The 26,792-nt window shown below is 39.9% G+C and overlaps 1 protein-coding gene across 4 annotated transcripts in view; it reads right to left on the bottom strand.

Annotated features, from left to right (window-relative positions):
- Nucleotides 1–425: 425 nt before the first annotated feature.
- The window catches only part of ARHGEF6 (Rac/Cdc42 guanine nucleotide exchange factor 6), a 165,881-nt gene continuing 139,514 nt past the window's right edge, over nucleotides 426–26,792 (bottom strand). For all 4 annotated transcript variants that reach the window (XM_090263883.1, XM_090263881.1, XM_090263882.1 and 1 more), the window contains 3 exons: nucleotides 25,342–25,441; nucleotides 3,927–3,981; nucleotides 426–2,749 (listed from right to left, as the gene is read on the bottom strand). In XM_090263883.1, the coding sequence (XP_090120009.1) occupies nucleotides 2,609–2,749; nucleotides 3,927–3,981; nucleotides 25,342–25,441 (296 nt within the window). In that variant the 3' untranslated portion in view covers nucleotides 426–2,608. The remainder of the gene's footprint in view (nucleotides 2,750–3,926; nucleotides 3,982–25,341; nucleotides 25,442–26,792) is intronic.

Here is a 26,792-nt window from a genome sequence, read left to right as displayed (position 1 = left end):
CATCTATTTTCAGATGGAGTAAATATATTTTTCCTGACTCTTGACACCAGCATTCCAAGTGTGGTCAAAATATAAGATATCACAGATTGACAAAATTCTGAAAAATATAGAGAGGGATGGGGTATAGCTTGGTCAGTAAAATAGATAACTCTCTCTAGCATTGGGAAGAAAATGTTGAGAAATACAGTGTATATGTTAGTGCTAGAAGGAGAGGCACAAAAGTTCTGTCTTGTGGCATTTTTGTATAAAGTAGAGAGCAAATATCATCTTCCCTGAGTAAAAATAGTCAAAGCTGGCTAGGGGGCCTGATGATGAGGGAAATAGAAAATGGAGCTGATATAGCATAAGAAATCTTTCTATATGCCAATTAGCAAAATGAATTAATTGATATAAAAAGAAACACAGCACTAATTTTATAAAGCATTGTTATTCTTATTTATTGAAAATTTCAATTTTAAAAGTCTTCAAAATAAAAACAAGTTAGAAAATTTGAGCCTGTGTAAGAAGGAACATGACAGAAGAGGAACTGAAAGGCCTCAAAGGGCAACAATTTAATTACAGGGTAACAGAAACCCATTTATAGAGTTTTGTAAACAACACAACTATGGAGACACTGCTCTAGGGTTAACATGGCTTCATTTCCTTTATATTATTGTTTAGTGTGTGAGCGTGGACACCACTCTGCACAAGCTTCATTACCCAGAGTACCGAGGGCTTCTCATCAGAAGGGCCAAGTCCCCAAAACATGCATATGTACATATCACTCTAAAATAAAAACCTTTCAATATTTTAAGCTATACCTTATCAACTAAAATATTTTGTAATCATAAAACTGTTTCCTATGGATATAGTTTGCACATTTATTGCAAGCCATTGACTAGACACAGACAGAGCAAATGCCAACATCTGTGTTGTTTTTAATTTTTAGGCAAAGGATGGCATGTCTATACTGCTGTGCTTAAAACAAAACAACAGCCAATTCCTAGAAATCTTCACGCTTCAGGTTCCCAAGACAGCTGTGTGTGGATGGCTGATGTTAGACTATAAGAATAGGCCAATTCCTGTGACTAATATAATTTCTGCTGTGCAGCAAGCAGTCAATAGCCCTGTACCATGTAGCAATGGGAACTTAATACCCCCCAGGACTAGAAAGGAAAAGGACTTAGCAAGCTGGGGGGGGTGTCAAGCTTCAAGTTTGGTTTCTAAACAATATTTGAAAAATCCATATTTATAGGCACCCATCAAATACATTAGTCCACTGACCCTTTGCCTGTCTTTCCAGTGATCTTCCCCATCCAGCCAAATTTCACCTCTTTGAGAGAGAGAAGCTCTGGCTGACTTTCAACTGGATAGCATTTGGATGTTTGCTGCTCTTCTGTGACTACCTTCTAAATCTGATTTGTCTCAGCTCTAATTTCTGAGATACTTATAAAGGCAATGGTTTGATTTGGTGAGTGACTTGAGTAAACCAGTTCCAAATAATCAACTTCACTAGTAACTAGCACACAGCTACTAGAGGGGCCTTTTTTGTGTGTCCAGATATACAAATGGGACCAACAGCACATTTTTACAAATAATGCTTAGAGGTTGATGAGCATTACAGCTTCTCATAGCATATATAGGAGAACAATAAACTGAATTAAAGCTGTCTACTAAGGTACAATATCTTCTCAATGACAGATTGTTTTAAAGATGAGAAGTTGCCATTTCAATATGCAATGTAGATAAAGTACCTTCTCACAGTCTATATTTTTTAAAAATAAGCAAAGTACACACATACTAGTCTACATACCACTTGGTATGGTTGGTTAAAAGCACTGGGGAATATAAAACTAGCACACTTGGCAGAAGGTTAGAGGAAAATCTTAGTATGTACTGGAAAAGAGGTGGTCAACTCCACTGCTGAAAGAACTGTCCAGTGCAATTTGCTAATGGATTTGGTGTTGGCATGAATCATCAGAGATTTTGACCCACAGAGTTAAAATGTAAACCAACACAAAAGGAATAAGGGTGCTACTGTCTTCTTGATCTTATAGACTACATCAGGTAGTAACAAAAAAAGGTGTACATTGAAGGGTGGCACATGATAGTCCAGGTCAGGGCAGCTGGATCACTCGGTTAATGTGTCTGTCTTTCACCCTACTCTAGTCATAGCTCAAAAAGCTTTGTCATCAGTAAATTAGGTACTGAAGGGCTTCTGGGTACAGGAAAGCCTTGGGGAAAAAGTAAAATTCACATTTAATAAGCCATGGCCAGCAGCTTTGGTGTTGTAGCCAGCTCCAAAAGGGTAATTGTTGTTAAAGAGGTACTATGAATTGAAGAATATTAGAAGACTGCTTAAGTCACTTGCCTACATTAGCTTTCCTTTTGTTACTGAATGTATAAAACACTGGGGAGATTTCTACCACCACCTCTTGCTTTTATCCCTGTCAAAAAATGTAACCAACCAACAAATAACAAAACAATAACAAACATTCAAGCAAATGGAAGGAAGAGTGCTGTCTCAAATACAAAATAAAAACCAGAGAATTGAGAAAACTGAGAAAATCATTCAGTTGGACATTTAAAGAAGCACTGAAGGCACACTCTGCTCAGATGCACAGTGATGTTACGGAAGAATGGAGGTCTTGCTACTGGACTCAGCCCGAATACACTCATCAGTTTGCTTCAACAGCCTCCGGACCAACTTTTCTAGATCCCTTCTTGATTTCAATTCTTCTTCCAGGCATTGCTTCATTCTTTTATTTTCCTAGGATGGCAAAAGACTCGGTTACCAAACAAAGGAACCCCTTCTCCAGGCACCTCCTACTTATCCTCTTGGCAGCCTTTACTACGGACTATACTTTTCTTTCCCAAACTCCTCTCCCTTATCTCCTAACACAAGACAGCCTCTTGATTTTCCTACCTCTTTCTGGCCAATCTTTGCAATCTTCTTCCTTGAAATATAAGCATTCTCTAAGACTCTGGCCTTGGCCCTCTGTTAATTTAATATTCTTTTTGTTTAACGTCTATTCTCTTTCAAATCAAGTATTTATTAAGAAGCCTACCAAATCTCTGGTACTTACCTCATCTAGTCTCATGAGAACTAGGTCCACAGATCTCAATGTCAAATTGGTATTTCCTCTTATATGTGTTATGAGACTCTCAAACCCATTATGTCTTAAAGTAAAGTCTATCTCTGTCACCCCACACTTGTCCTCTTGTGATTGCTGATCTCCAAGAAGGACACCATGATATCAAACTAGATACCAAGGTAATAAGTAAACTTCATCTTCGATCCCTGGCTCTTTATTAATCCCAACATCACACCATCATTTCCCACAGGCTCTGTTTCTGCAATGTGCCTTCCTTTATATTTGTTTTCCTCTTCTGCAGCCTTAGTAGCACTGCCTTAGGTCAGGACTTCAGCATGTCTCCCCTGAGTTTCTAATAACCTCATAAGTGGTCTTCCAGCATCTGGTCTCTCTCACTTCCAACCCATCCTTTACCCTGTCACCCATCCTTTACCCTGTCACCAGGTACAATCAGTCCTCAAACACAAGGAAGTGTGTACATCATAAAATACTGGGTTGCATCTGCACAGGACCCCTCAAATTACAATTTATGATTCTAGTTAACTTACATGCTTACAAATGACTTATTTTTTTTCCTAAGTTCTGTTTACAAATGTCAGGAAGCATGAAAGTTGCAACTAAATTTGGGACCCTACTGTAAATTGTTAAATACATACATAAGTGGGCCTCAGAAGTTTCACTCAAGGCCACATGGAAAAATCAACAAAACCCATATTGAAGACACAAGGAAGATGAAAATCATCACTCACCACTTTGGTCCTGGACCTTTCCTGAGAGCATCTACTGGTGTGTGACAAGGAAAAGGAAGTGATCCTGTTATGATCTGAAAACAATACTTTAATATTTCATTACCTGTTTCAGTTCTTTCACCTCATCCTTCAAGGCATAAACAGTGTCAACAAGGCTCCTAGAACATAAAGTTCAGAGATTAATAGCTGGCACTGAAGTATTGTTAAGTAATACTTAACAAGAAAAGTAGCTTTATAGAAATACATATCCTGAAAAAGGAGTGGATTTGCTAGCTGATTGGAAGAGATAATGCTCTTTTTTTTTTTTTAAATATATTTTATTGATTATGCTGTTACAGTAGTTCCAATTTTTTCCCCTTTACTCCCCTCCACCCAGTATCTCCCTCCCCCAGCATCCCCCCCCAAGTCCATACCCATGGTTCGTAAAAAATAACTATCCCTCCCTCTCAGATATTAAGACCCTTTGTAATCTTGTAAAGGACAATGGGCGAAGGTCTCAAGCTCCTCTAGCTGCTTCAAGCTGGACATGGTCGTCGTCCTACCTACCCTTGGGTCCAGAAATCCCTAATAAGAGTGGGGGTGTGGAGGGGAGGGTGGCCTTCCCACATGGGGAAGGATCATGCAGACTCCAGGTCAGTTGGCTGTCTCCGGACAACGGCGTGCTTGGTTTAGCAGGCTGGCATCCTTGTTGTGTTCTGGGGGCAACAGATTTGGCAAAAAGGGTTAAAAAGCATCATTCAATCCATAACTACTAGGTGGCAAAAGGCAGGGATTAATTTTTCAATGTTCCACATTAGGAGAAAAAAAAAAAAAAAAAAAGGGCTTCTTTGGAGGAAGGTGTGCTAGGCACATCTCTCCTGTCCAAAACCCTTTTGCCCATTTTATTTAGTTTGGGCTGAGGGAAATAGTTTATGTTTCCCCCCTCTCAGACCTCTGGGCCCTTTCTGTCCAAGCCATTAGGATAGAAAAGAGAATTCAGTTTTAAAGTGAAGCCCACAGACCACCCCATTCTTCACCAACTCAGCCATTTAGTTCAGCCAAACTGTTGAGTCTCCGGAGGCAGCGCTGCAGAGAGGATTAAGCTCTTAATGGTCCTTGTGCTCCTCACTGTTATGGGCTAACTACCACCATCATACATGCTCATGAAAACACCATGTCACTGTGCCTTTTCTATATTTCCCCCTTCCTTTTCCACTTATTTCCCAGCTTGAGTGAGTACAAAAAAAAAAAAGCCTAGGGCTTACCACAAGGCTTTTATTTCTCTATTTGGGGCAGACACAAACACCCACCTAATATATAATGAGAGATGTCACAGGGCCCTACCAGTCCTATAGTATCTGTGCTACAGCATTGCTCTTCTCACCTATCTGACCTTATGTGACTATACATGACACAAAGTCAGGAACATTATTTCTAGAAGATCTCATATATTCCAGGAAAAGATAAAGCACCCTAGCTGAGTTGTATAGCAGTCATTTCCTCGCTGGCTCTCTATCTGGATAAGGACTTTAGAGATTTGGGTTCCAGGTCTAATTCTACCACTTACCAGACCTCTAACCTTCAGTAACCAATTTCTTTCTCATCCTCTCTTGATCTTACTTTCTTCACATACAAAATGGGGATAATACCACATTCCACTGAAAATATAAAGTTGTATAGGCCCTCCCCCCGCCCAGTCTGCAGGTCCAGGTGAACTCCAAGTCTGAGATATATTAGTCTGGCAAAAATGGCTCACCCCACTCTCTTGATTCCCTGAGACCCTACCACACACAACTTGAGCACAAGCCTGAACATCTTTCAGCTGTTCCTCACAAGTGGCTGGCCTTAGCCCACACTTCAGATTTTAGATGAAATTTATCAAAGGTCCACAAACTTGAAACAAGCAGCAGCTGGTTTTGGCATGCCCTGTTCCTCTTGCTGAGTAGGCCCAAGCCTGGAATTAGTGGCAGCCAGCCTCAGTTCACAGTGTAGCCTCTCCCAGGCACCTCCACAACCATCACAAGAAGCTACCAATCTCAGATCATTTTGTAGCTCCTACCAGGTGGCTGTGGCCCAGGCACAGGAGTTGGATAACCTTGACCTGCACCAGAGACCTTCCCAAGAGGTCCCAGAACCAATGCACTCAGTGGCCAGCTTCAAACCACATAAGACTACCACCAATTACCTCAACAAATGACACACTCAAAGGATGGACTTGGCAGGCACCAGAGCTCCAATAAAGCAAATTCTGCCCCATGAAACCAGCCCATTAACAACAGCTTATCCACTGTAGTCATGGCCAGTCCTCTCAGCCAGTCAGCCTGAAGATAAATCCTGCCACTGATGTGTCAACAACAATCAAGGTTCAACTATAACCAGAAGCCACACATGATCCACACAATGAAAAGTCCTAGAGCATCTATCTCAGATGACCTGGGGTACTGGACTACTGGGCCCAACAGACACCTACTACATAGGGTAACCCTGCCAACATTGGCAGGTGAAACAGAGTCACCATTTAATACATAGAAACTAACACAAAGAGGCAGCCAAAAAAAGAGACAGAGAAACATGTCACAAAAGAAATAATAGGACAGAACTCCAGAAAAGGCACTAAACAAAATGGAAGAAGCAGTCTACCAGATACAGTTTTCAAAACCTGATTATGAGGATGTTCAATGAATTGAGGGAAAGAATAGATGAACTCAGTGAGAACTTACAGAGATAGAAATCATAAAACAGTCAGAAATAAAGAATACATTAAATAGTATCAACAACAGATCAGATGAAGCAGTGGACTGAATTGGTGATTTTGAAGACAAAGTAGCAGAAAACATCTAATAGAAATAACAAAAATAAAAAGATTTTAAAATATAGAATCATTTAAGGGACCTCTTGGACAATATGAAATGTTAACATTTGCATCATAGCGATACCAGAAGGAGAAGAAAGAGAGCAAGGAATTGAAAACCAATTTGAATAAATAAAGATGGAAAGATTCCTGACCTAAAATGGTGGAGGAAATAGATATCCAAGTCCAGGAAGCACAGACTCCCAAGCAAAATAAATCCAAAGAGGTCCACAAAGAGGCACATCATAATTAAAATGGCAAAGGTTAAAAACAAAAAAAGAATCTTAAAAGCAGTAAGAGGAAAGCAGTTAACTAGATTATCAGCTGATTTTCCAACCAAAAAAAAAATTCTGGCCAGAAGAGATGGGCACAAAATATTAAAACTGATGAGAAGGGAGGAAATACAACCAAGATTAGTTCTACCCAGCAACACTATCATTTAGAATTGAAGGAGAGATAAAGAACTTCCCAGAGATGAAAAAACTAAAGGAGTTCAGTGACACCAAACCAGTAGTACAAGAAAAGTTATACACTTCTAAAAGAAGAAGATTGGGTGGTGGGGAGAGCTCAAAAATACATAATAAAATTGTAATAATTACAAATCTATTAGTAACTACTTTGAATGTAAATAAATTAAATATTCCAATCAAAAGACATAGAGTGGCTGAAAGTATAAGAAAACAAAACCCATATATATGCTGCCTAAAAGAGACCCACTTCAGATCAAAAGACATGCACAAAGTAAAAGGATGAAAAAATATATCTCATGCAAATAGAAATTTATAAAAAGACAGTATAGCAATATTTATATCAGACAAAATAGACTTTAAAGCAAAGGCTATAATAAGAGACAGAGAAGGACATTTCATAATGATAAGTGGATCAGTACAACAAGAAGATGTAACCTGTGTAAACATTTACACACACAATGTAGGAACACCTAAATATATAAAGCAAATATTGATGGACATAAAGGAACAGGTAATCACTAATACAGTCATAACAGGGGAACTTAACACTCTATTAATATCAATGGACAGATCAGACAAAAAATCAAGAAGGGAACAGCAGCTGTAAATGACACATTAGACCAGATGAACTTAATAGATATTTTTAGAGCATTTCACCCCGAAGTAGCAGAATATACATTTTTTTTCAAGCACACATGGAACATTTTTCAGGATAGACCACATGTTAGACCATAAAACAAGACTCAATAAACTTAAGATGGCTGAAATAATATCAAGCATCTTCTTTGATCACAATTACATGAAACTATAAATCATTTACAAGGAAAAAACCTGAAAAATACACAAACATATGGAGGCTAAATAACAATGATGGGGTTAACAACAGGACGAAAAATGAAATCACAATATACCTTGAGACAAATGAAAATGAAAACACAACCACATAAAATCTACCAAACACAGCAAAAGCAGTTCTCAGAGAAAAATTCATAGCAACACAGGCATGCATCAAGAAGCAAGAAAAATCTCAAACAAAAATATAACCTAAGCAACTATTGTAGAATAACAACAAAGTACAAACTGAGTAGAAAGAAGGAAATAATAATAATAAAGATCAAAAATAAAATGAATAAGAATCTAAGAAAGCAGTACAAAAGATCAATGAAACAAAAAGCTGCTTCTTTGAAAACATAAAAAAAAAAGATAAACCTTTAACCAGTCTCATCAAAAAGAGAGAGAAAGGGTCCAAATAAATGAATCAGAAATGAAAGAGAAGTGACAACTGAGGCCAAAGAAATACAAAGGATTATAAGAAAATATGATGACTAATTATATGTCAACAAATTGGACAACCTGGAAGAAAGAGATAAACTCCTAGAAACATACACTTTTTCAAGACTGAATCAAGAAGAAAGAGAAAATATGAACAACCCAACTGCTACCAGCAAAATTGAACTACATAAAAGTCCTGGACTAGATGGCTTCACAGGTGAATTTTACCAAACATTCTAAGCAGAATCAATACCTATCCTTTTCAAACAATTCCAAAAAGTTCAAGAGTAGGAGATACTCCCAAACTCATTTTACAAGGCCAGCATTACCTTGATTCCAAAACCAGACAATGACACTGCAAAAAACAACCCAAAAAATTATAGAATATCGCTGATGAACATATATGCAAAAATCCTTAACAAAGTAATAGCAAGTCAGATCCAGCAATAAAACAATATATTAAAAAGAGTATACACCATGATCAAGTGGGATTTATTTATTTATTCTACAAAGCAATTAGTATGATACACCATATAAACAAAGGAAGGATAAAAATCATGTGATCATATCAAATGATGCAGAAAAAGCTTTTAACAAAATCCAGCACCCATTTTTTCACCCTTCAAGGGTTAGCTCTTAATTTTATTTTTCCATTACCATTTAACACCCTTATGCCCCCTCCCCCCTCAATAACCACACTGTTGTCCATATCCATGAGTTCTTTTCCTTTTGATCAATCACTCCACCTCCTAATCCCCCTAAGAGCTGTCAGCCTGATCCAGGATCCATTTATGATAAAAACTCTCAGCAAAATGAAAATAGAGGGAACATACTTCAACATAATAAAGGCCACACATAACAAACCCACAACGAACATCTTAGTCAATGGGGAAAAACTAAAAGCATTTTCCTTAAGACTAGGAACAAGATAGGGATGTCCACTTTTACCACCCTTATTCTATATGGTTTTGAAATCCTAGTCACGGCAATCAGACACACAGAAAAAAAGGCATACAAATTGGAAATGAAGAAGTAAAATTGTCATTATTTGCTGATGACATGATAATATGTAGAGAGACTCCTAAAGATTTCACTAAAAAAGTATTAGAACTGATGAATTAGTAAAGTAGCAGGATACAAAATTAATATTCAGAAACTGGTTGCATATTTATACACCAATAATGATCTAGCAGAAAAATGAAAAAAATCCCATTTACAATTGCTTCAAAGGATAAATAAAACACCTAGGAATATGTTTAATCCAGGAGGTCAAAGATCTGCATTTAGAGAATTATAGGAAACTGGAGAAAGGAATTGAAGAAGACACGAACATATGGAAGCATATACCATGCCCATGGATAGAAAGAATTAACATGGTTAAAATGTCCATATTACCAAAAACAATCTATAGATTCAGTTCATTTTTATCAAAATACCAACAGTAGCCATTTTGACCAGTGTGAGGTGATATCTCATTGTGGTTTTAATTTGCATTTCTCTGATGATTAGTGACATTGAGCATCTTTTCATATGTCTGTTGGCCATATTAATGTCCTCTTTGGAGAAATATCTATCCAGGTCCTTTGCCCATTTTTTAATTACATTGTTTGTTTTTGGGTGTTGGGTTTTATAATTCTTTAAAACAAATTTTAGGTATTAACCTTTTGATGTATTGGTGAATATGATCTTCCATTCCATGGGTTGTCTTTTTATTTTGTTGATGTTTTTTGTTTGTTTGTTTGTTTTGCTATGCGAAACTTTTTATCTATCATCAATAAATCAACAAGAAAGTGCTGGTGAAGATGTGCAAAAAGGGAAACACTTTTGCACTGTTGGTGGGAATACAGATTGGTGCAGCCACTGTGGAAAGCAATATGGAGATACCTCAACAAGTTTAAAATGGATCTGCCTTTTTATCCATTGATCCCACTTCTTGGAATAAATCCAAAGGAGCCCAAAACATAAATTTGAAAGAATATAAGCACTCATATGTTCATTGCTGCATTATTTATAATCACCAAGATATGGAAGCAGCACAAATGCCCATCAGTTTATGAGTGGACAAAACAACTATGTGACATTTACACAATGGAATACTAATCAACCATAAAAAAATAAGAAAAATTTACCCTTTGGGACAGTTCGGGTGAACCTGGAGAACATTATACCAAGTGAAATAAGCCAGTTAGAAAAAGACAAATACCATATGATTTCACTCGTGTAAGGAATCTAATAAACAAACTGAACTAACCACCAAAATAGAGAAAGACTCATAGATAGAGAGAAGGACAACTACTATGGGGTGGAGGGTGGTTAGGGGGTAAAGAAATCAAGCAAAAAGGAGAAAGGACTCATGGACATGAGTAAAAGGGTGGTGGTTGTAGAGGAAAGGGGTATGGGGGGTAAATGGTAATGGAAAAATATAATAAAAAATTAAAAATTAAACCACTTGGAAAAGTAGCAATGGGATTTTTCAGAAAACTAGAACAAATAATCCAAAGATTTATATGGAACCACAAAAGACACCAAAGAGCCACAGTAATCTTGAGAAAGAAGAACAAAGTTGAACGTATCACACTACCTAATATTAAACTATATTATAAGATTATGGTAATCAAAACAGCAGGTACAGACATATAAGACACCCATGGGAATTTCAGCCAAGATGAAGCATAGATAGACATGCTGCATCTCCATCACAACTAAGAAGGAACTTACAACCACTTCAAAACTAAAAAATCCAGAAAATCAAAACTACAGGGAAGTTCAGCAAAGAAATAAAGAAGAAATATTCAGCCAGAAAGGCAGGAAGGGCAGAGCTGGGACAGAGAGAACAATGTACAGAGCAGTGGCTACAGGGGCGGTGCTTGACAGCTGCAGCAGGCAGCACAGCTGGCTGCATGGCTAGTGGCATGGTTTGTGGCATGGTTAGCAGCACAGCAACTGAAGCTGCAATGAAAAGTGAAGTCATACATTTTAAACCAGGGAAGCTATCCCAGCCCCAGACCAGACTGATCCCAGCCCCAGATCAGACCATGCACCTTGCGGTTTCAGTGCCAGGGAAAATAGAGTCACATTGTTTCTGACTGTGAAAGCCAATGGGGGTTGGGGCAGAGGAAGAAACTGGTAGTCTCTCAATAGAATCTACTTCTTTAGTACAGGAAGGGAGAGAAGTGCCTGTAAAAGGGGTGAGTGATGAGCAAGTAGCATTGTTTCCTCTCAGACCCACATACAGCACCATAGAATGGTGAAATGGGTCACCAACAATGACAAGTACCTAAGGTTCCCCCCTTTTACAATGAAAGAGGTGTGAAAGCTCTACTTAAAACACAGAAAGCTGTCAAGATGAAGAGACAAAGAAGTACAGCCCAAAAGCCGGGGCAAATCAAGGTTCCAGTGGGAGAACTAACTAATGAGACAATAGTGAACCTAACAGATCAAGAGATAGGCAACTTAACAGATGCACGGTTCAAAGTTCTGGTCATAAAGATGCTCACAGATGTGACAGAAAAGTTAAGCATGACATGGAAAAAGTAAAAGCTATATTAAGTGAAATTAAGGAAAATCCACACAAAACTAGTGGTTAAGGAAAGAAAACCAGGGCTCAAATCAATGAATTGGGACATAAGGAAGAAATAAAGTCAACCAGTGCAGAAGGAGGAAACAAGAATTTTTAAAAATGAGGAGAGGTTTAGAAACCTCTGGGATAGCTTTAAATGTGCCATCATCTGAATCATGGGGTTACCAGGAGGAGAGAATGAGAAAGAAATTGAAAGCTTATATGAAAAAATAATGAAGGAAAAATTCCCTAATTTGGGGAAGGAAATGGACATATGAGTCCAGGAAGCACAGAGTGTCCCAAACAAACTAGACCCAAAGAGGACCATACCAAGACATATCATAATCAAAATGCCAAAGGTTAAGGATAAAGAGAGAATCTTAAAAGCAACAAGAGAAAAGAAGAAAATTACCTACAAGGGGGTACCTATAAGACTGTCAGCTGATTTCCCAAAAGAAGCTTTGCTGGCAAGAAGGGACTGGCAGAAAATATTCAAAGTGATGAGAGGCAAGGACCTACAACCAAGATTACTCTATCCAGCAAAGTTATCATTTAGAATGGAAGGGCAGAGAAAGTGCTTCCCAGACAAGGTAAAGCTGAAGGAGTTCATTACCAAGCCATTATTATACGAAATGTTAAAGGGACTTATATAAGAAAAAGAAGATCAAAACTATGAACATTAAAATGACAACAAAACCATAACTATCAACAACAGAATCTAAAAAATAAAAACAAACTAAGCAGAATGGGAACAGAATCATAGGTAGGGGGAACACGTGGAAAGGTGTCAGCTGGGAGGGGGAAGAGGAGAGAAGGAGGAAAATGGTGCAGGAATTAAGAAGCATAGTAGGCCAGTGCAGAATAGACAGGGGGATGTAGAGGAGAACTTATATGTATGACCAAGGACATGGACTAAGGTGGGTGGGACTGCTGGGGGGTGCTGGGTGGAAGAGAGTAAAGCGAAAAGAAACTGGGACAACTGTAACAGCATAAGCAATCAAACATACACAAAAATATATATAGATCAATGGAACAGAATTGAGAGCCAAGAAATAAACCTATGCCTACTAATGTATGACAAAAGAGGCAAGATCATGAAGTCTGGTAGAAATAGTTTCTTCAATAAATGTGTTGAGAAAACTGAAGAGATACATAAAAAATTAAGACTATACCACTTTCTTACACCATATATAAGAATGAACTCAAAATGGATTAAAGAGTTAAATGTTAGACCTGAAACCATAAAACTTCTTTGACGTTGCTTGTAGTAATATATATATATATTGTCATGGCTCCTTGGGAAAGGAAAAATAAACAAAACAAAAAAAATATAGGACTACATCAAACTAAAAAGTTTTTGCATAGCAAAGGAAACCATCATCAACAACAACAACAACAAAAAGACTAACTACTAGATGGGAGAAGATTTTTGCCGATGATATTCGCGGACCCCAAGAAAAAAAGATACCTGCTAAGAAGGGCTCTGGGTGGCTGGATTCAAATTAAAAACCAAACAATGAAAAAAATCAGAGCCTAGCTCCCATTTCTACACAGGGTCCTCTCACACAAACTGCACTTTGGAAAGAAGCTTGCACTAGTTGCCTACCTCCTCCACTGAACTGACATCTTGAACTGTATTTCTTCCATCTGAACCAGCCCTTTAAAGTAGTTCCTGGAGTCCTATTTTAGCCAATAGGACTGAAGCATTACCCGTCCAATAGGAGCTGTGCAGCTATATTCACATCAGCATCTTCACTGAAAAATTAGAGTGGCTCCATTCTGAACAACCAGAACAGTGCTTTTTGGACCAAACAAACTGTGAGGATTTGGAGTTCTCATTTGCATGAAGACAAACCATTCAGGGACCAAGGGCAGAGACTTCTGTCTATATGAGTCATCTCCACCAAAGATGAAACAAAAAAGATGTGTTGCTGGAGGACTTCTGGCCAAGATGGAGGCCTAGACTGACACGCTCAGTCTCCCTCCACAACTAAGAAGGACTACAACTACCGCAATAACCAGAAGTTCCAGAAAATAAGGTTACATGGAAGTCCAACGTATGAAGTTATAAAGAAGCAGTGCTCATCCGGACAGGTAGGAGGGGTGAAGCCAGAGCAAAGAGGTCAAGCTGTGCTGGCAGCCACAGCAGTGGTGACCAGCGGCGGGACTGTGGTAAGCACAGACACCTGTACTTAAGGGGAGGTGAGAAGCCCCTGGGGAGCACCCCTAGCTGCAGACCAAGCCTGTCAGCTTGCGATTCCAACATTGGGGAAGGCAGACCCCCATTGCCTCGGACTGTGAGGCCCAGAGGATGTGGGGACAGAGGAGGAGGCTCCCAGTTTCTCAGCGGAGAGAGAATGGCAGGAATCCATCTTGGACCCCCACCCCCATACAAAGTGCCACAGTGTGGTGAGAAGGGTCACCAGGTAGTGATGAGTGCACAGGGCTCTGCCCCCTATAGCATAGGAGGTGTGGCAGCACCACTCAGGAAGCAAAAAACTGTCAGGATGGCAGGGATAATGATAGAGATCCCAATCACGCAGGTGACCAGAAAGCAAATACATGAATTAATGGATGAACAGATAGATAACCTTTCTGAGGCTCAGTTCAGAGCTATAGTTATAAGACAGCTTACAGAAATAACAGTGGGACTTAATCAATATGGGGAAAGAATGAAGGCTAGTCCTGCTGAAATGAACAAAAACACATATGAAACAAGTGGTGAGGGAAGGAAAACTAGGGATCAAATCAACAAATTGGAACATAGGGAAGGAACAGTTATCCAGTGCAGAAAGAGGAAACAAGTGAGAAAAATGAGGAGAGGATCAGAAACCTATGGGACAACTATGAGAGAGCGAACATCTGAATTATAGGGTTGCCAGAAGGTGAAGAAGAACTAGAATTTGAAAAATTATGTGAAAAAATAATGAAGCAGAACTTCCCTAACTTGGGGAAGGAAATAGACTTACAGGTCCTGGAAGCACAGAGAGCTTCAAATAAACTGGACCCAGGGAGAACCACACCAAGACACATTATAATCAAAATGTCAAAAATTAAAGATTAAGAGAGAATCTTAAAAGCAGCAAGAGAGAAGAAGAGAATTATGTACAAAGGGGTCCCAATGAGACTATCAGCTGATTTCTCAGAGGACACTTTGCAGGCAGGAAGGGACTGGCAAGCAGTATTCAAAGTGATGAAAGGCAACCTGCAACCAGGATTACTCTATCTAGCAAAGCTATCATTTGGAATGGAAGGGCTGATGAAGTGCTTCCCAGACAAGGTGAAGCTAAAGGAGCTCATCATCACCAAGTCATTATTATATGAAATATCCAAGGGACTTACTTAAGAAAAAGAAGATAAAAACAATGAACACTAAAATGACAACAAACTCACAACTATCAACAAGTGAATCTAAAAAATGAAAACAAAATCCAACGAAGCAAACCAGAATAGAAACAGAATCATAGGTATGAGATCATTTGGAGGGTTATCAGCTGAGAGTGGGGAGGGAGAGAAATGGGGAAATGGTGCAGGGACTAAGAAGCATAATCAGTTGGTATGAAATAGACAGAGGGATATTAAGAATAATACATGAAAGGGTGAAGCCAAATAACTTACATGCACAGCCCATGGACATGAACTAAGGGGGGTGAGATTGCTGGAGAGAAGGGGGTTACTGGGCAGAGGGGAGCAAAGGGGAAAAATTTGGAACTACTGTAACAACATAATCAATAAAGTATACTTTAAAAAAATTAAAAATAGAACTACCATATGACCCAGCAACCTCACTTCTGGGTATTTGTCCTGAGAAATCCATATCACTATTATGAAAAGATACATGCATCCCTACATTCACTGCAGCATTGTTTATAATACCCAAGGAATGGGAGCTACTTAAGTGTCACTGATAAATGATTGGGTAAAGAAGTGATACAGATATAAATGGCTTGTCCTGGCTCATGCTTCAGATTTTCTGAAATTCTCTCAAACAAGCAGTGTCTGGCTTCACTGTTAGTTTGGCCCAGGTCTGGCATTAGCAGCAGCTGGCCTTGGTTCACAGCTTGGCCTCATCAGGGCACCTCCAAGCCCAGTACAAGTTGCACCCATCTGTAGTTCATTCTGTAGCTTGGGCTGTGTGACCCCAGAGAGGACACAGTCAATGGCTGATCTTATATGTGACAACAGCAATCAAGGCTCAACTGTAAGAGGAGGTTATACATATCCCAAACGCTGGATGCACCTCTAGTACTCAGCTTGGGTCATAGCGGAGGCTGTGCCACTGGACCCTACAGGACACCTACTACATCAGGCTATGTTCCCAAGCCTGGGAGATGTAGCAGCTCTACCAAATACATAGAAACAAACACAGGGAGGCTGCCAAAATGAGGAGACAAGGAAACACGGCCCAAATGAAAGAACAGAACAAAATTCCAGAAAAAGAACTACACAAAATGGAGACAAGCAATGTACTAGATGTAGATTTCAAAACAGTAGTTATAAGGATGCTCAAGGAACTTAGTGAGAACTGCAACAGCATTAAAAAATCCAGTCAGAAACAAAGGATACATTAATTGCAATAAAGAAGAGTTTACAGGAATCAACAGTAGAGTGGAGGAAGCTGAGGACTGAATCAATGATTTGGAATATAAGGAAGCAAAAACAACAAAAAAACAAAAAACAACCAATAAAAACAGCAAGAAAAAAAAGTATCCAAGAAAATGAGTATAGTGTAAGGAACCTCTGGGGAAACTTCAAGCTTAGCAACATTTGCACCATGGGAGTGCTGGAAGGAGAAGAGAGAGAACAAGAAATTGAAAACCTGTTTGAAAACATAATGACAGAAATCTTCCCTAACTTGGTGAAAGAAATAGACATACAAGTCCAGAAAGTGCAGAGAGTCTCAAACAAGATGAACCCAAAGAGGCCCACACCAAGATACATCAAATTACAATACCAGACTTCTGGCCAAGATGAATGCCTAGACAGACATGCTGCATCACCCTCCACAACTAAGAAGGAAAACAGCTACCTCAAAACTAGAGACAACCAGAAGTTCCAGAACATTGAGCTGCATGGAAGTCCAACAAACAAAGATATAAAGAAGAAATACTTACCCAGACAGGTCAGAGGGGCAGAGCCATGGCTGAGAAGACATGATGTGGTGGTGGTAGCAGCAGCAGGCCAGTGGAAAGCGCAGTCACACGTTTTAAAAAGTAGAGAGGGACACCTGGGGAATGCTGCCAGCACCAGACCAGACCTTACAGCTCACGATTCAAAGGCTGGGGAAAATAAAGCCTCATTGCTTCTGACTGTGCAAACCAGTGAGGGTTGGGGCAGAGGAAGAATCTTCTGGACTCTCAGGAGAGTCTGATTGTTTAAAGAGCCCCCATGGTCCTAGAATGTCTGCAGACCCACCCACTCTGGGAACAGTGGCCAGGGCAACAGCTAGTGGGGCTCCAGTCCCATACAGAAGAGGGAGAAATGCCTGGAAAAGGGGTGAGTGCTGAGTAAGTGGCATTGTTCCATCCAAGACGTCTCCCCCACATACACTGTCACAACATGCTGAAACGGGTCACCTATACTGACGAATACCTAAGGCTCTGCCCCTTACAACGTAACAGGTGTGGCAGCTCTACCTAAGACACAGAGGCAAACAAACACAGGAACCTGTCAAGATGAGGAGACAGAGAAGTATGGCCCAAAAGAGGGAACAGATCAAGGTTCCAGTGGGAGAACTAAGCGAGGAGATAGCCAACCTAACAGATATAGAGTTCAAAACACTGGTGATAAAGGCTCACAGGCTTGACAGATATGCTTAAGTATGACAAGTGCATAGGGAAGATGTGAAGGCTATGCTAAATGAAATGAAGAAAAATCCACACAAAACCAATGGTGAAAGGAAGGAAACTGGGTTCAAATAAATGATTTGGAACATAAGAAAGGAAAAGACAGTCAACCCATACAGAATGAGGAAACAAAAACTGAAAAAAAAAATGAGGAGAGGCTTAGGATCCTCTGGGACAACTTTAAACGCGCCAACATCCAAATCATAGGGGTGCCAAAAGGAGAAGAGGAAGAGCAAGAAATTGAAAGCTTATGTGAAAAAAGCTTATGTGAAAAAATAATGAAGGAAAACTTCCCTAGTTTGGTGAAGGAAAATTCGCATACAAATCCAGGAAGCACAGAGAGTCCAAAACAAGCTAGAGCCAAAGAGGACCAAATCAAGGCACATCATAATTAAAATGCCAAAGGTTCAAGAAAAAGAGAGAATCTTAAAAGCAGCCAAAGAGAATCAGTTAGTTACCTACAAGGGAGCTCCTATAAGACTATCAGCTGATTTCTCAAAAGAAACTTTGCAGGCAAGAAGGGACTGGCAAGCAGTATTCAATGTTATGAAAAGCAAGGACATACAACCAAGATTACACTTATCTAGCAAAGCTATCATTTAGAATGAAAGGGCAGATGAAGTGCTTCCCAGACAAGGTAAAGATAAAGGAGTCATCATCATCAAGCCCTTATTATACAAAAGGTTAAAGGGACTTGTTTAAGAAAAAGAACACAAAAACTATGAACATTAAAATTATAAACTCACAACTATCAACAACTGAATATAAAAAGTAAAAACAAAATATGACTAAGAAAACCAGAATAGGAACAGAATCATAGGTATGGGGATCATTTGGAGGGTTATCAGCTGGGAGGGGGAAAGGGAATAAATGGGGAAATGGTGCAGGGATTAAGAAGCATAACTGGTTGGTAGAAAATAGACAGGGGGAAGTTAAGAGTGATATAGGAAAGGGTGAAGCCAAAGAACTTATATGCATGACCCATGGACGTGAACTAAGGGGGGTGGGATTGCTGGAGGGAAGGGGGTACTGTGCAGAGGGGAGCAAAGGGAAATAAATTGGGACTGCTCTAACAACATAATCAATAAAATATACTTGAAAATTTAAATACCAAAGGTTAAAAACAAAGAGAATCTTAAAAGCAACAAGAAAAAAGCAGTTAGTTACCTACAAGGGAGCTCCTATAAGACTATGAGCTGATTTTTCAAAAGAATGTTTGCAGGCCAGAAGAGATTTGCAAGAAATACTCAAAATGTAGAAAAGCAAGAACCTACAACCAAGATTACTCTATCCAGCAAAGCTATCATTTAGAATTGAAGGACAAATAAGGAGTTTCTCAGACAAAGAAAAAAAAAAAAAAAGCTAAAGGAGTTCATAATCCCCAACCGGTATTATATGAAATGTTAAAGGTCTTCTTGAAGAAAATAAAAAATATGAACAATAAAATGGCAATAAATATATATCAAAATTGACTCTAAAAACAGAATAAACATACTGCAGAACAGAAACGGAATTATAGATACAGAGAATTTTTTGATGGTTGCCAAATGGGAGGGCATTTGTTGGGATGGGAGAAAAAGGTGAAGGGACTAAGAAGTATAAGTTGGTAAATAGAGAATAGCAATGGGGATGTAAAGTACAGGATAAGAAACAGAGTAACCAAAGAACATATATACATGACCCATGGACATGGACACTGGTGTGAAGACTCCCTGAGGGAGTGGGGGAGGCTGGGTGGAAGGGGCCAAAGGGGGGGAAATTGGGATAACTGTGTTAGCATAAACAATAAAATATAATTAAAAAAAGAAGTGCTACATATATACAATAGAATATTACTTAGACATAAAAAAGAATGAAATTTTACCATTTGTGACAACATATATGGATCTAGAGCAATATTGTGCTGAGTGAAATAAGTCAGACAGAGAAAGACAAAATCCATATAATTTCACTTTTATGTGGAACCTAAAACACAAAGCAAACAAACAAAATGGAAACAAACTCATATATACAAAGAATAAACTGAAGATCCAAGATGGCGGAGGAGTAAGTGGAAGCTACACTAACCTCCTCCCAGGACCAGTCTGGATTTACAACTTAATTTTGGAGAAATCATCTGGAATAACCAACCGAACACCAGCTGGAGAGAAGTCTTATAACCACGGAGAGACAGAAAAGGCCGCTACATCACAACGTGACCGGTAGGGAGTGCGGAGACGTGGAAGGGCTGGCTGGGCTCACACGGGTGGCAGCTGAAGGGACTGAGAAACAGCTCAGCAGCCGGAGATTCCCCCTGAGAAGGGCAGGGTCTAAACCCCCAGCTGGGCTTCCCAGCCTACAGCAACAGAGTGGAAAGTAAAATAGTATCAGCTGTGTAAAGCGAAAAGCCACAGGGTTTCTTGCTAGCCGGAGAGAAACAGCAGGAGAAAAAGAACTGTTAAGTGGATCACATACGAAAATATTTTGGCCACCACTTACCCTGGGCTCAAGCAGAGGGAAGGCAGAGAGGACTAGAGACACTTGGGGAGAGTTTGGCATGGTGGCTTTGAGGGGAGAACTGGAGGAGCAGCCGACTGGGTCCCAGTGCTGACTCATCCCCAGTACTGTGGGTAGACCATTCCCCTCCAAGTGGTGTCAGCCTGAGGGGAAGCAAAAGCCCTGCCTACAGGAATTAAGCTGCCACACCCATGGTCCTTAAGCCTGACAGCTAATCACAGATTGAATAGATTAACAATTAAAGAAGACAGACAACAGCAGTAGATCCCTGGAAGTCTCCAACAGGCTGCCTAGGCCCAGACTGGTACAGGATCTGACGCCACCAGAGGCAGATCCAGGAAGTGCAGATCATTCTAAGAAGCACCAACAAATAATAGGAGTCACAAAAATGGGGAGACAGAGAAACAACCCCTCATCAAAAGGAAAGGTAGAATCCCCAGAAAGAGTGCTAAATGAAATAGAGGGGAGCGAGCTATCAGATATGGAATTCAAAACATGGATTATGGAGAAGCTGAATGAACTCAGCGGAAACTACAAAGAACTCCAGGGAAACTACAAGGAACTCCAGAAAAACTACAAGGAACTCACAGAGAATTACACGAGCATGAAAAAGGACATAGAAGCTATCAATAAGAGCCAGGAGAAAATGAAGAATACGATCTCTGAATTGAAGAACACAGTAGAAGGAATTAAAAGCAGGCTAGAGGAAGCAGAAGATCGGATCAGCGAGCTGGAGGACAACGTACACAAAAACTCCCAGACAATGCAACAAAATGAAAAAAGACTGAACAAGACTGAAGAGGTTCTAAGACAGCTGCAGGACAACATGAAACGTAATAATATCCGTATCATAGGAATTCCAGAAGGAGAAGAAGAAGAGCAAGGGATAGAAAACCTCTTTGAAAAACTAATGACAGAAAACTTCCCTCACATGAGGAGAGAAAGAGTCACGCAACTCCAGGAAGCACAGAGGGTCCCAATGAAGATGAACCCCAACAGGCCCACCTCAAGACACATCATAATTAAAATGGCAACACTCAAAGACAAAGAGAGAATCCTAAAAGCAGCAAGAGAGAAACAACTAATAATATTCAAGGGAGCTCCAATAAGGCTATCATCAGATTTCTCAGCAGAAACACTACAAGCCTGAAGGGAATGGCAAAAAATATTCCAAGCAATGAAAAACAAAGGCCTACAACCTAGAATACTCTACCCAGCAAAGCTCTCATTCAAAATAGAGGGTGAAATAAGGAGCTTCCAAGACAAAAGAAGACTAAAAGAATACATCTCCACCAAACCAGCAATGCAAGAGATGCTAAAGGGTCTGCTCTAAGAAGGCTGGTGGGAATGCAGACTGGTGCAGCCACTATGGAAAAGTTTGGAATTTCCTCAAAAAACTAAAAATGGAACTGCCTTTTGAACCAGCAATTCCATTGCTAGGATTATATCCGAAAAATCCTGAAACACCAATTCTAAAGAACCTATGCACTCCAGTGTTCATAGCAGCACTATTTACAATAGCCAAGTGCTGGAAACAACCTAAATGCCCATCTGTAGATGAGTGGATCCAAAAACTGTGGTACATTTACACAATGGAGTTCTATGTAGCAGAAAGAAAGAAGGAACTTCTACCATTTGCAACAACATGGATGGAACTAGAGAGAATAATGCTTAGTGAAATAAGCCAGGCAATGAAAGAAAAATACCTTATGCTGTCACCTATTACAGGAAACTAATGAACAACACAAACAAATGAGCAAAATTGAACCAGAGCTATGTAAACAAGAAGTAGACTAACAGTAACAAGGGGGGAGGTGGGAGGGAGAGAAGGGGGTAAGAAGAGGAAGTGTCAAGTCAAAGAACATGTATAAATGACCCACAGACATGGGCAACTGAGTAGGGACTAAATGTGGGGGAAGGGAGGGGCAGGGTACAGGGAAGCAAGAGGGGGAAAAAAGTGAGACAACTGTAATGGAAAAACAAACAAAAAAAATTTTTTAGTGGGGGGAAAATGAAAATATGAAGAATGGAAATGCCAGTTCAGTGAATATTAGGTCAAAGATTTCCCTTCACGTTGTATATTTTTCTCCCTATTTGATCTCTCCAGAATTTGGCATTCTAAACAAGTAAGTAATGACTTAAGTTTCTTTGCATAGACCTAATAAGACCAGTTGTTAATAGAGGTTCCTTTTTTTTTTACCAAGTCTTTGACTGGAATGTCAAGCCTAAAGGAGACATACTTGGGCTCAAGTTGTTACCAAAAAGCCCTGAGGAACTGGGAATGACTTTCAAAGGTAATAAAAGCCCACGAGATAAAAGGCCTGCTACCATGGTTGGTTGTGCGGTCCACAACAATCTCTCCAGGGAAGGAACGAAGGTTGTTTTCCTGAAAGATGGCTAGAAGGGACCTTAAGGCACAATGGAAAACCAGAAAGACTTGGAAAGGACAGGTGTGTACAGGCAAGGATGAATGCCAGGTATGTGGCCCAGCTTCTGTGCCCTGAAGAGCAGACTGAGGGTCACCTAAATGTTCCTTGGGTAAGTTCCGGCAAAGCAGAACTAAAGTTCATAAGTGATCATTTGCTGCTCTTGTTATGTTTATGCAAATGAACAGGATAAATTAAAAATGGGCTTAATGTAGTCCCTTTAAAGACAAGGAGGGTAATCTTAGGGAGAAAAATCATTATTCAAGGAAAATGACAATGATCAGTAGTAGACTGTAAAATAGGTCAGCTAACTGTCTTAAAAGTTTCTTCTCATTTAAAATATGGTTTCACTTGAAAATTAAACCATGTCTGTGATATCACCAAAGAGATTCAAGTTGCAGGCAAGTAGAATGTCAAGTGCCTTGCAACTGGATGTCTTCCCAATAAGACAGTTTTACAGATTTAGAGACTTGTTTGTTGGTTATGTTACATAAATTAACATGTGTTTTCTGTTTTCAAAGGGCATAAGCCTATGACTGCATTACCTGAGTGATTGTCTGTATGCATAAGCCTCACTTAATCCTCTCTGCAGCGCTGCCTCCTGAGACTCAACGGTTTGGCTGAACTAAATGGCTGGGTTGGTGAAGAAAGGGGTGGTCTTTGGGCTTCACTTTAAAACTGGTTTCTCTTTTCTATCCTAATGGCTTGGACAGAAAGGGTCCAGAGGTCTGAGAGGGGGGATACCTAAAATATTTCCCTCAGCCCAAACTAAATATAATGGGCAAAAGGATTTTGGACAGGCGAGATGTGCCTAGCACACCTTCCTCCAAAGAAGCCCCCCCTTTTTTTTTTTCCCCTAATGTGGAACATTGAAAAATTAATCCCTGCCTTTTGTCATCTAGTAGTTATGGATTGAATGATGTCTTTTAACCCTTTTCGCCAAATCTGTTGCCCCCAGAACACAACAAGGATGCCAGCCTGTTAAACCAAGCACGCCGTTGTCCGGAGACAGCCAACTGACCTGGAGTCTGCACGATCCTTCCCCTGTGGGAAGGCCACCCTCCCCTCCACACCCCCACTATTAATAGGGATTTCTGGACCCAAGGGTAGGTAGGACGACGACCATGTCCAGCTTGAAGTAGCTAGAGGAGCTTGAGACCTTCGCCCATTGTCCTTTACAAGATTACAAAGGGTCTTAATATCTGAGAGGGAGGGATAGTTATTTTTTATGAACCATGGGTATGGACTTGGGGGGGGGATTGCTGGGGGAGGGAGATGCTGGGTGGAGGGGAGTAAAGGGGAGAAAATTGGAACTATTGTAACAATATAATCAATAAAGAAAAGCTGGAAAAAAATAAAAATAAAAATAAAAAAAGAATAAACTGATGGTTGACAGATGGGAGGGGTGTTGGAGTCTGGTTGAAAAAGGTGAAGAGATTAAGAAGTACAAATTGGCAGGTACAAAATAGTCACAGGGATGCAAATTACAGCATAGGCAATATAATCAATAATATTGTAATAACTATGTATAGTGCCAGCTGAGTACTAGACCTATTGGGATCACTTCATAAGTTATATAAATGTCTATGCTGTATTCCTGAAAGTAATATAATATTAAATGTCACCCATAATTGAAAAATAAAAATATATTTAAATAATTATGTAATTATAATATAATAAGATATTATAGTTATTTGTAATGTAATCACTTATTGAGTGATTATCATTCACAAACTTTTACATTTATTATTTCATTTAATCTCACAACAACTCTGAAAGTGTTACTATCATATCCATTTTAAAGATGAGGAAACAAACACAGGTGAGAGACCTTGGTTCAGGACACACAGCCAACAAGTAGTAGAATTTGGAGTTGAACTAGGGCTGTTCTCATAAGCTCAACTGCTTTAGCATTTGGCTGTATCACTTTGTACACCAGATGGCAAAGTACTGTACACTTATGATGCCAAGCACTTTGAAATATGCTGTCTGCTACAGATTTAAGCTTGACTTCAGAAATGAGTCAAGTTTAAGCAGATGAATTATTTGGCTACTTTGTGTTTATTTTATGAGCCGTAAGGTATTTAACCTGATTTTCCCCTATTAGGTCATTTTCACTGCTGTGCAAAGGTAGGCCAGGGAAATAATCAACCTGAACCTCAGTTTCCTCATCTGTGAAAGTAGTGAAAGTAATGCTTATCTCACTGGATTGCTGTAGGAGTTTAATAAGGTCAAGTCAGTGAAAGTCCAGTGTTTTACTCAATAAATCTGAGAAGCATCCCTCTGGGCTGGGAAATTGGTGCCATGGCCTTCCCAGGCCCTCATATTGAGTGATATTCTTTTGTATCCTGAAGCACCTTATTGTATAAGGGAGTGGGCTCCAGGGGTAGCCACCACACAGAGAATTCTATTCCCTGTGCCTCTCCTTCACCCTTCCCTTTACTGGGGGCAGCCCTCCCAAAGCTCCCAGCTGCATGATCAGCAAAATGAAGAGGGTCGTATTCTCAGATGAGAAGGGATAGTCCTTCAGTGTAGGCTTTGCAAGAGCCACATTGCCCTGCCAGAATCTTCTTTCCAGCTCTCAGACAAATCAGAAAAGGTTTAGCCTATTCTACTCACTTTTCTTCGATGATGGTCTGGCCGTTGCTTCTGGTTTCTTCGATGATGAGTTTCTCTTCCTCAGGGAGTAAGACCTGTGGAACTGAATCCTTGCGAGTACCTACAAATAAGGGTTGCAAGAGGGTGGAGAGGGAAGAGTTACTAATGAGGACTATTTATAGGTGTCAGTTCCTTTATTCTATTGTTATTGAAGGGTCTCTGTTAATAGCACGTTGAGACCTTGCACCCAGAGAACAATCATGCAACATTTAATGACTAAATCTTCCAGACCTGAACAAATCTTTTTTTTTTTTTTAAGATTATATTTATTTATTTTTAGAGAGAGGGGAAGGGAGAGAGAAAGAAGAAGAGAAACATCAATGTGTGGTTGCCTCTTGTGCACCCCCAACTGGGGACCTAGCCCACAACCCAGGCATGTGCCCTGACTGGGGGTTGAACCAGTGACCCTTTGGTTTACAGACCGACACTCAACCCACTGAAGTACACCAGCCAAGGCTGGACCTGACCAAATTCTAAACAAATATATTGATTCAGTCTTGGGGAAGAGAGCATTTTATACTCAGAAAAATAATGTGAAAGAGCCACTGTGATACCTGTCCTAAATGAAGACTCCATCTTTTCCTGTTTTGCCTATTCCACAGCAAAAGGCTGACCAGTGATCATTCTGTCTGTGCTCATCTCCAGGGAACATCACAACACAACCTATGCTATGGCATTACATAATTTAGTAAATTTAGAGTAGTACTTGGGACACAACATGCTTAAAGGATCTCAGAAGTATCACTCACTCCCATTTGTTCTCTGTACAGTCCAACAGGGTAGGGTAGGGTCAGGTAAGACCACTTTGATCAAAGGTAGAACCAGGGTTGGGAGATTATCACTTCAGCAGCAAAGATGTAGGCATCCTTACTCCTGTCTGCTCAGACCGTCTCCAGGATTTTGGATAAAAGGGGTGACAGAACGGACAGACATAGGACCTAAACAAACAGCTCTCCTGCACATTCTACCTCCTTCTCGCTTCTGGATTCTTCTTCCCAGAGCTCGAGCCCTTAATCTTCAGTCTCTTTGGGCCACTGGTTTCCTCTCTTATGAATCAAGCTTTTTCAAGTTGTGAACACTCATTGCTTTCACTTGATCACCTCCCCTTTCCTGAGGTAAATGTATGTCCACCTCATAGCACTTTGTTGGTACTCAATAAATGGATAGCAGACTGACTAACGGACCAACAGATGTAATGCAGCAAGAAATAGTAACAATCAGTTCTAGGGAAACAAGACTTCTGGCTGGAGGAGGATAAAGAGTGGTAGATCTCCATGATGTTAAAAAGCTTACTGTATGCAAAGAACTGTGCTAGACACTTTTCACATGTAAAAGGTAGGCTGGAGAGGAGAAGGAAAACTGTGATTCTTTAGGTCAGAATACCTGCCTGCACATCCAGCTAGATTTATTGA

The sequence above is a fragment of the Furipterus horrens genome, unplaced genomic scaffold (assembly GCF_987537825.1).
Source record: "Furipterus horrens unplaced genomic scaffold, mFurHor1.1.pri manual_scaffold_17, whole genome shotgun sequence".
Lineage (NCBI taxonomy): Eukaryota > Metazoa > Chordata > Mammalia > Chiroptera > Furipteridae > Furipterus > Furipterus horrens.
This window is presented reverse-complemented; position numbering and strand designations above follow the sequence as displayed.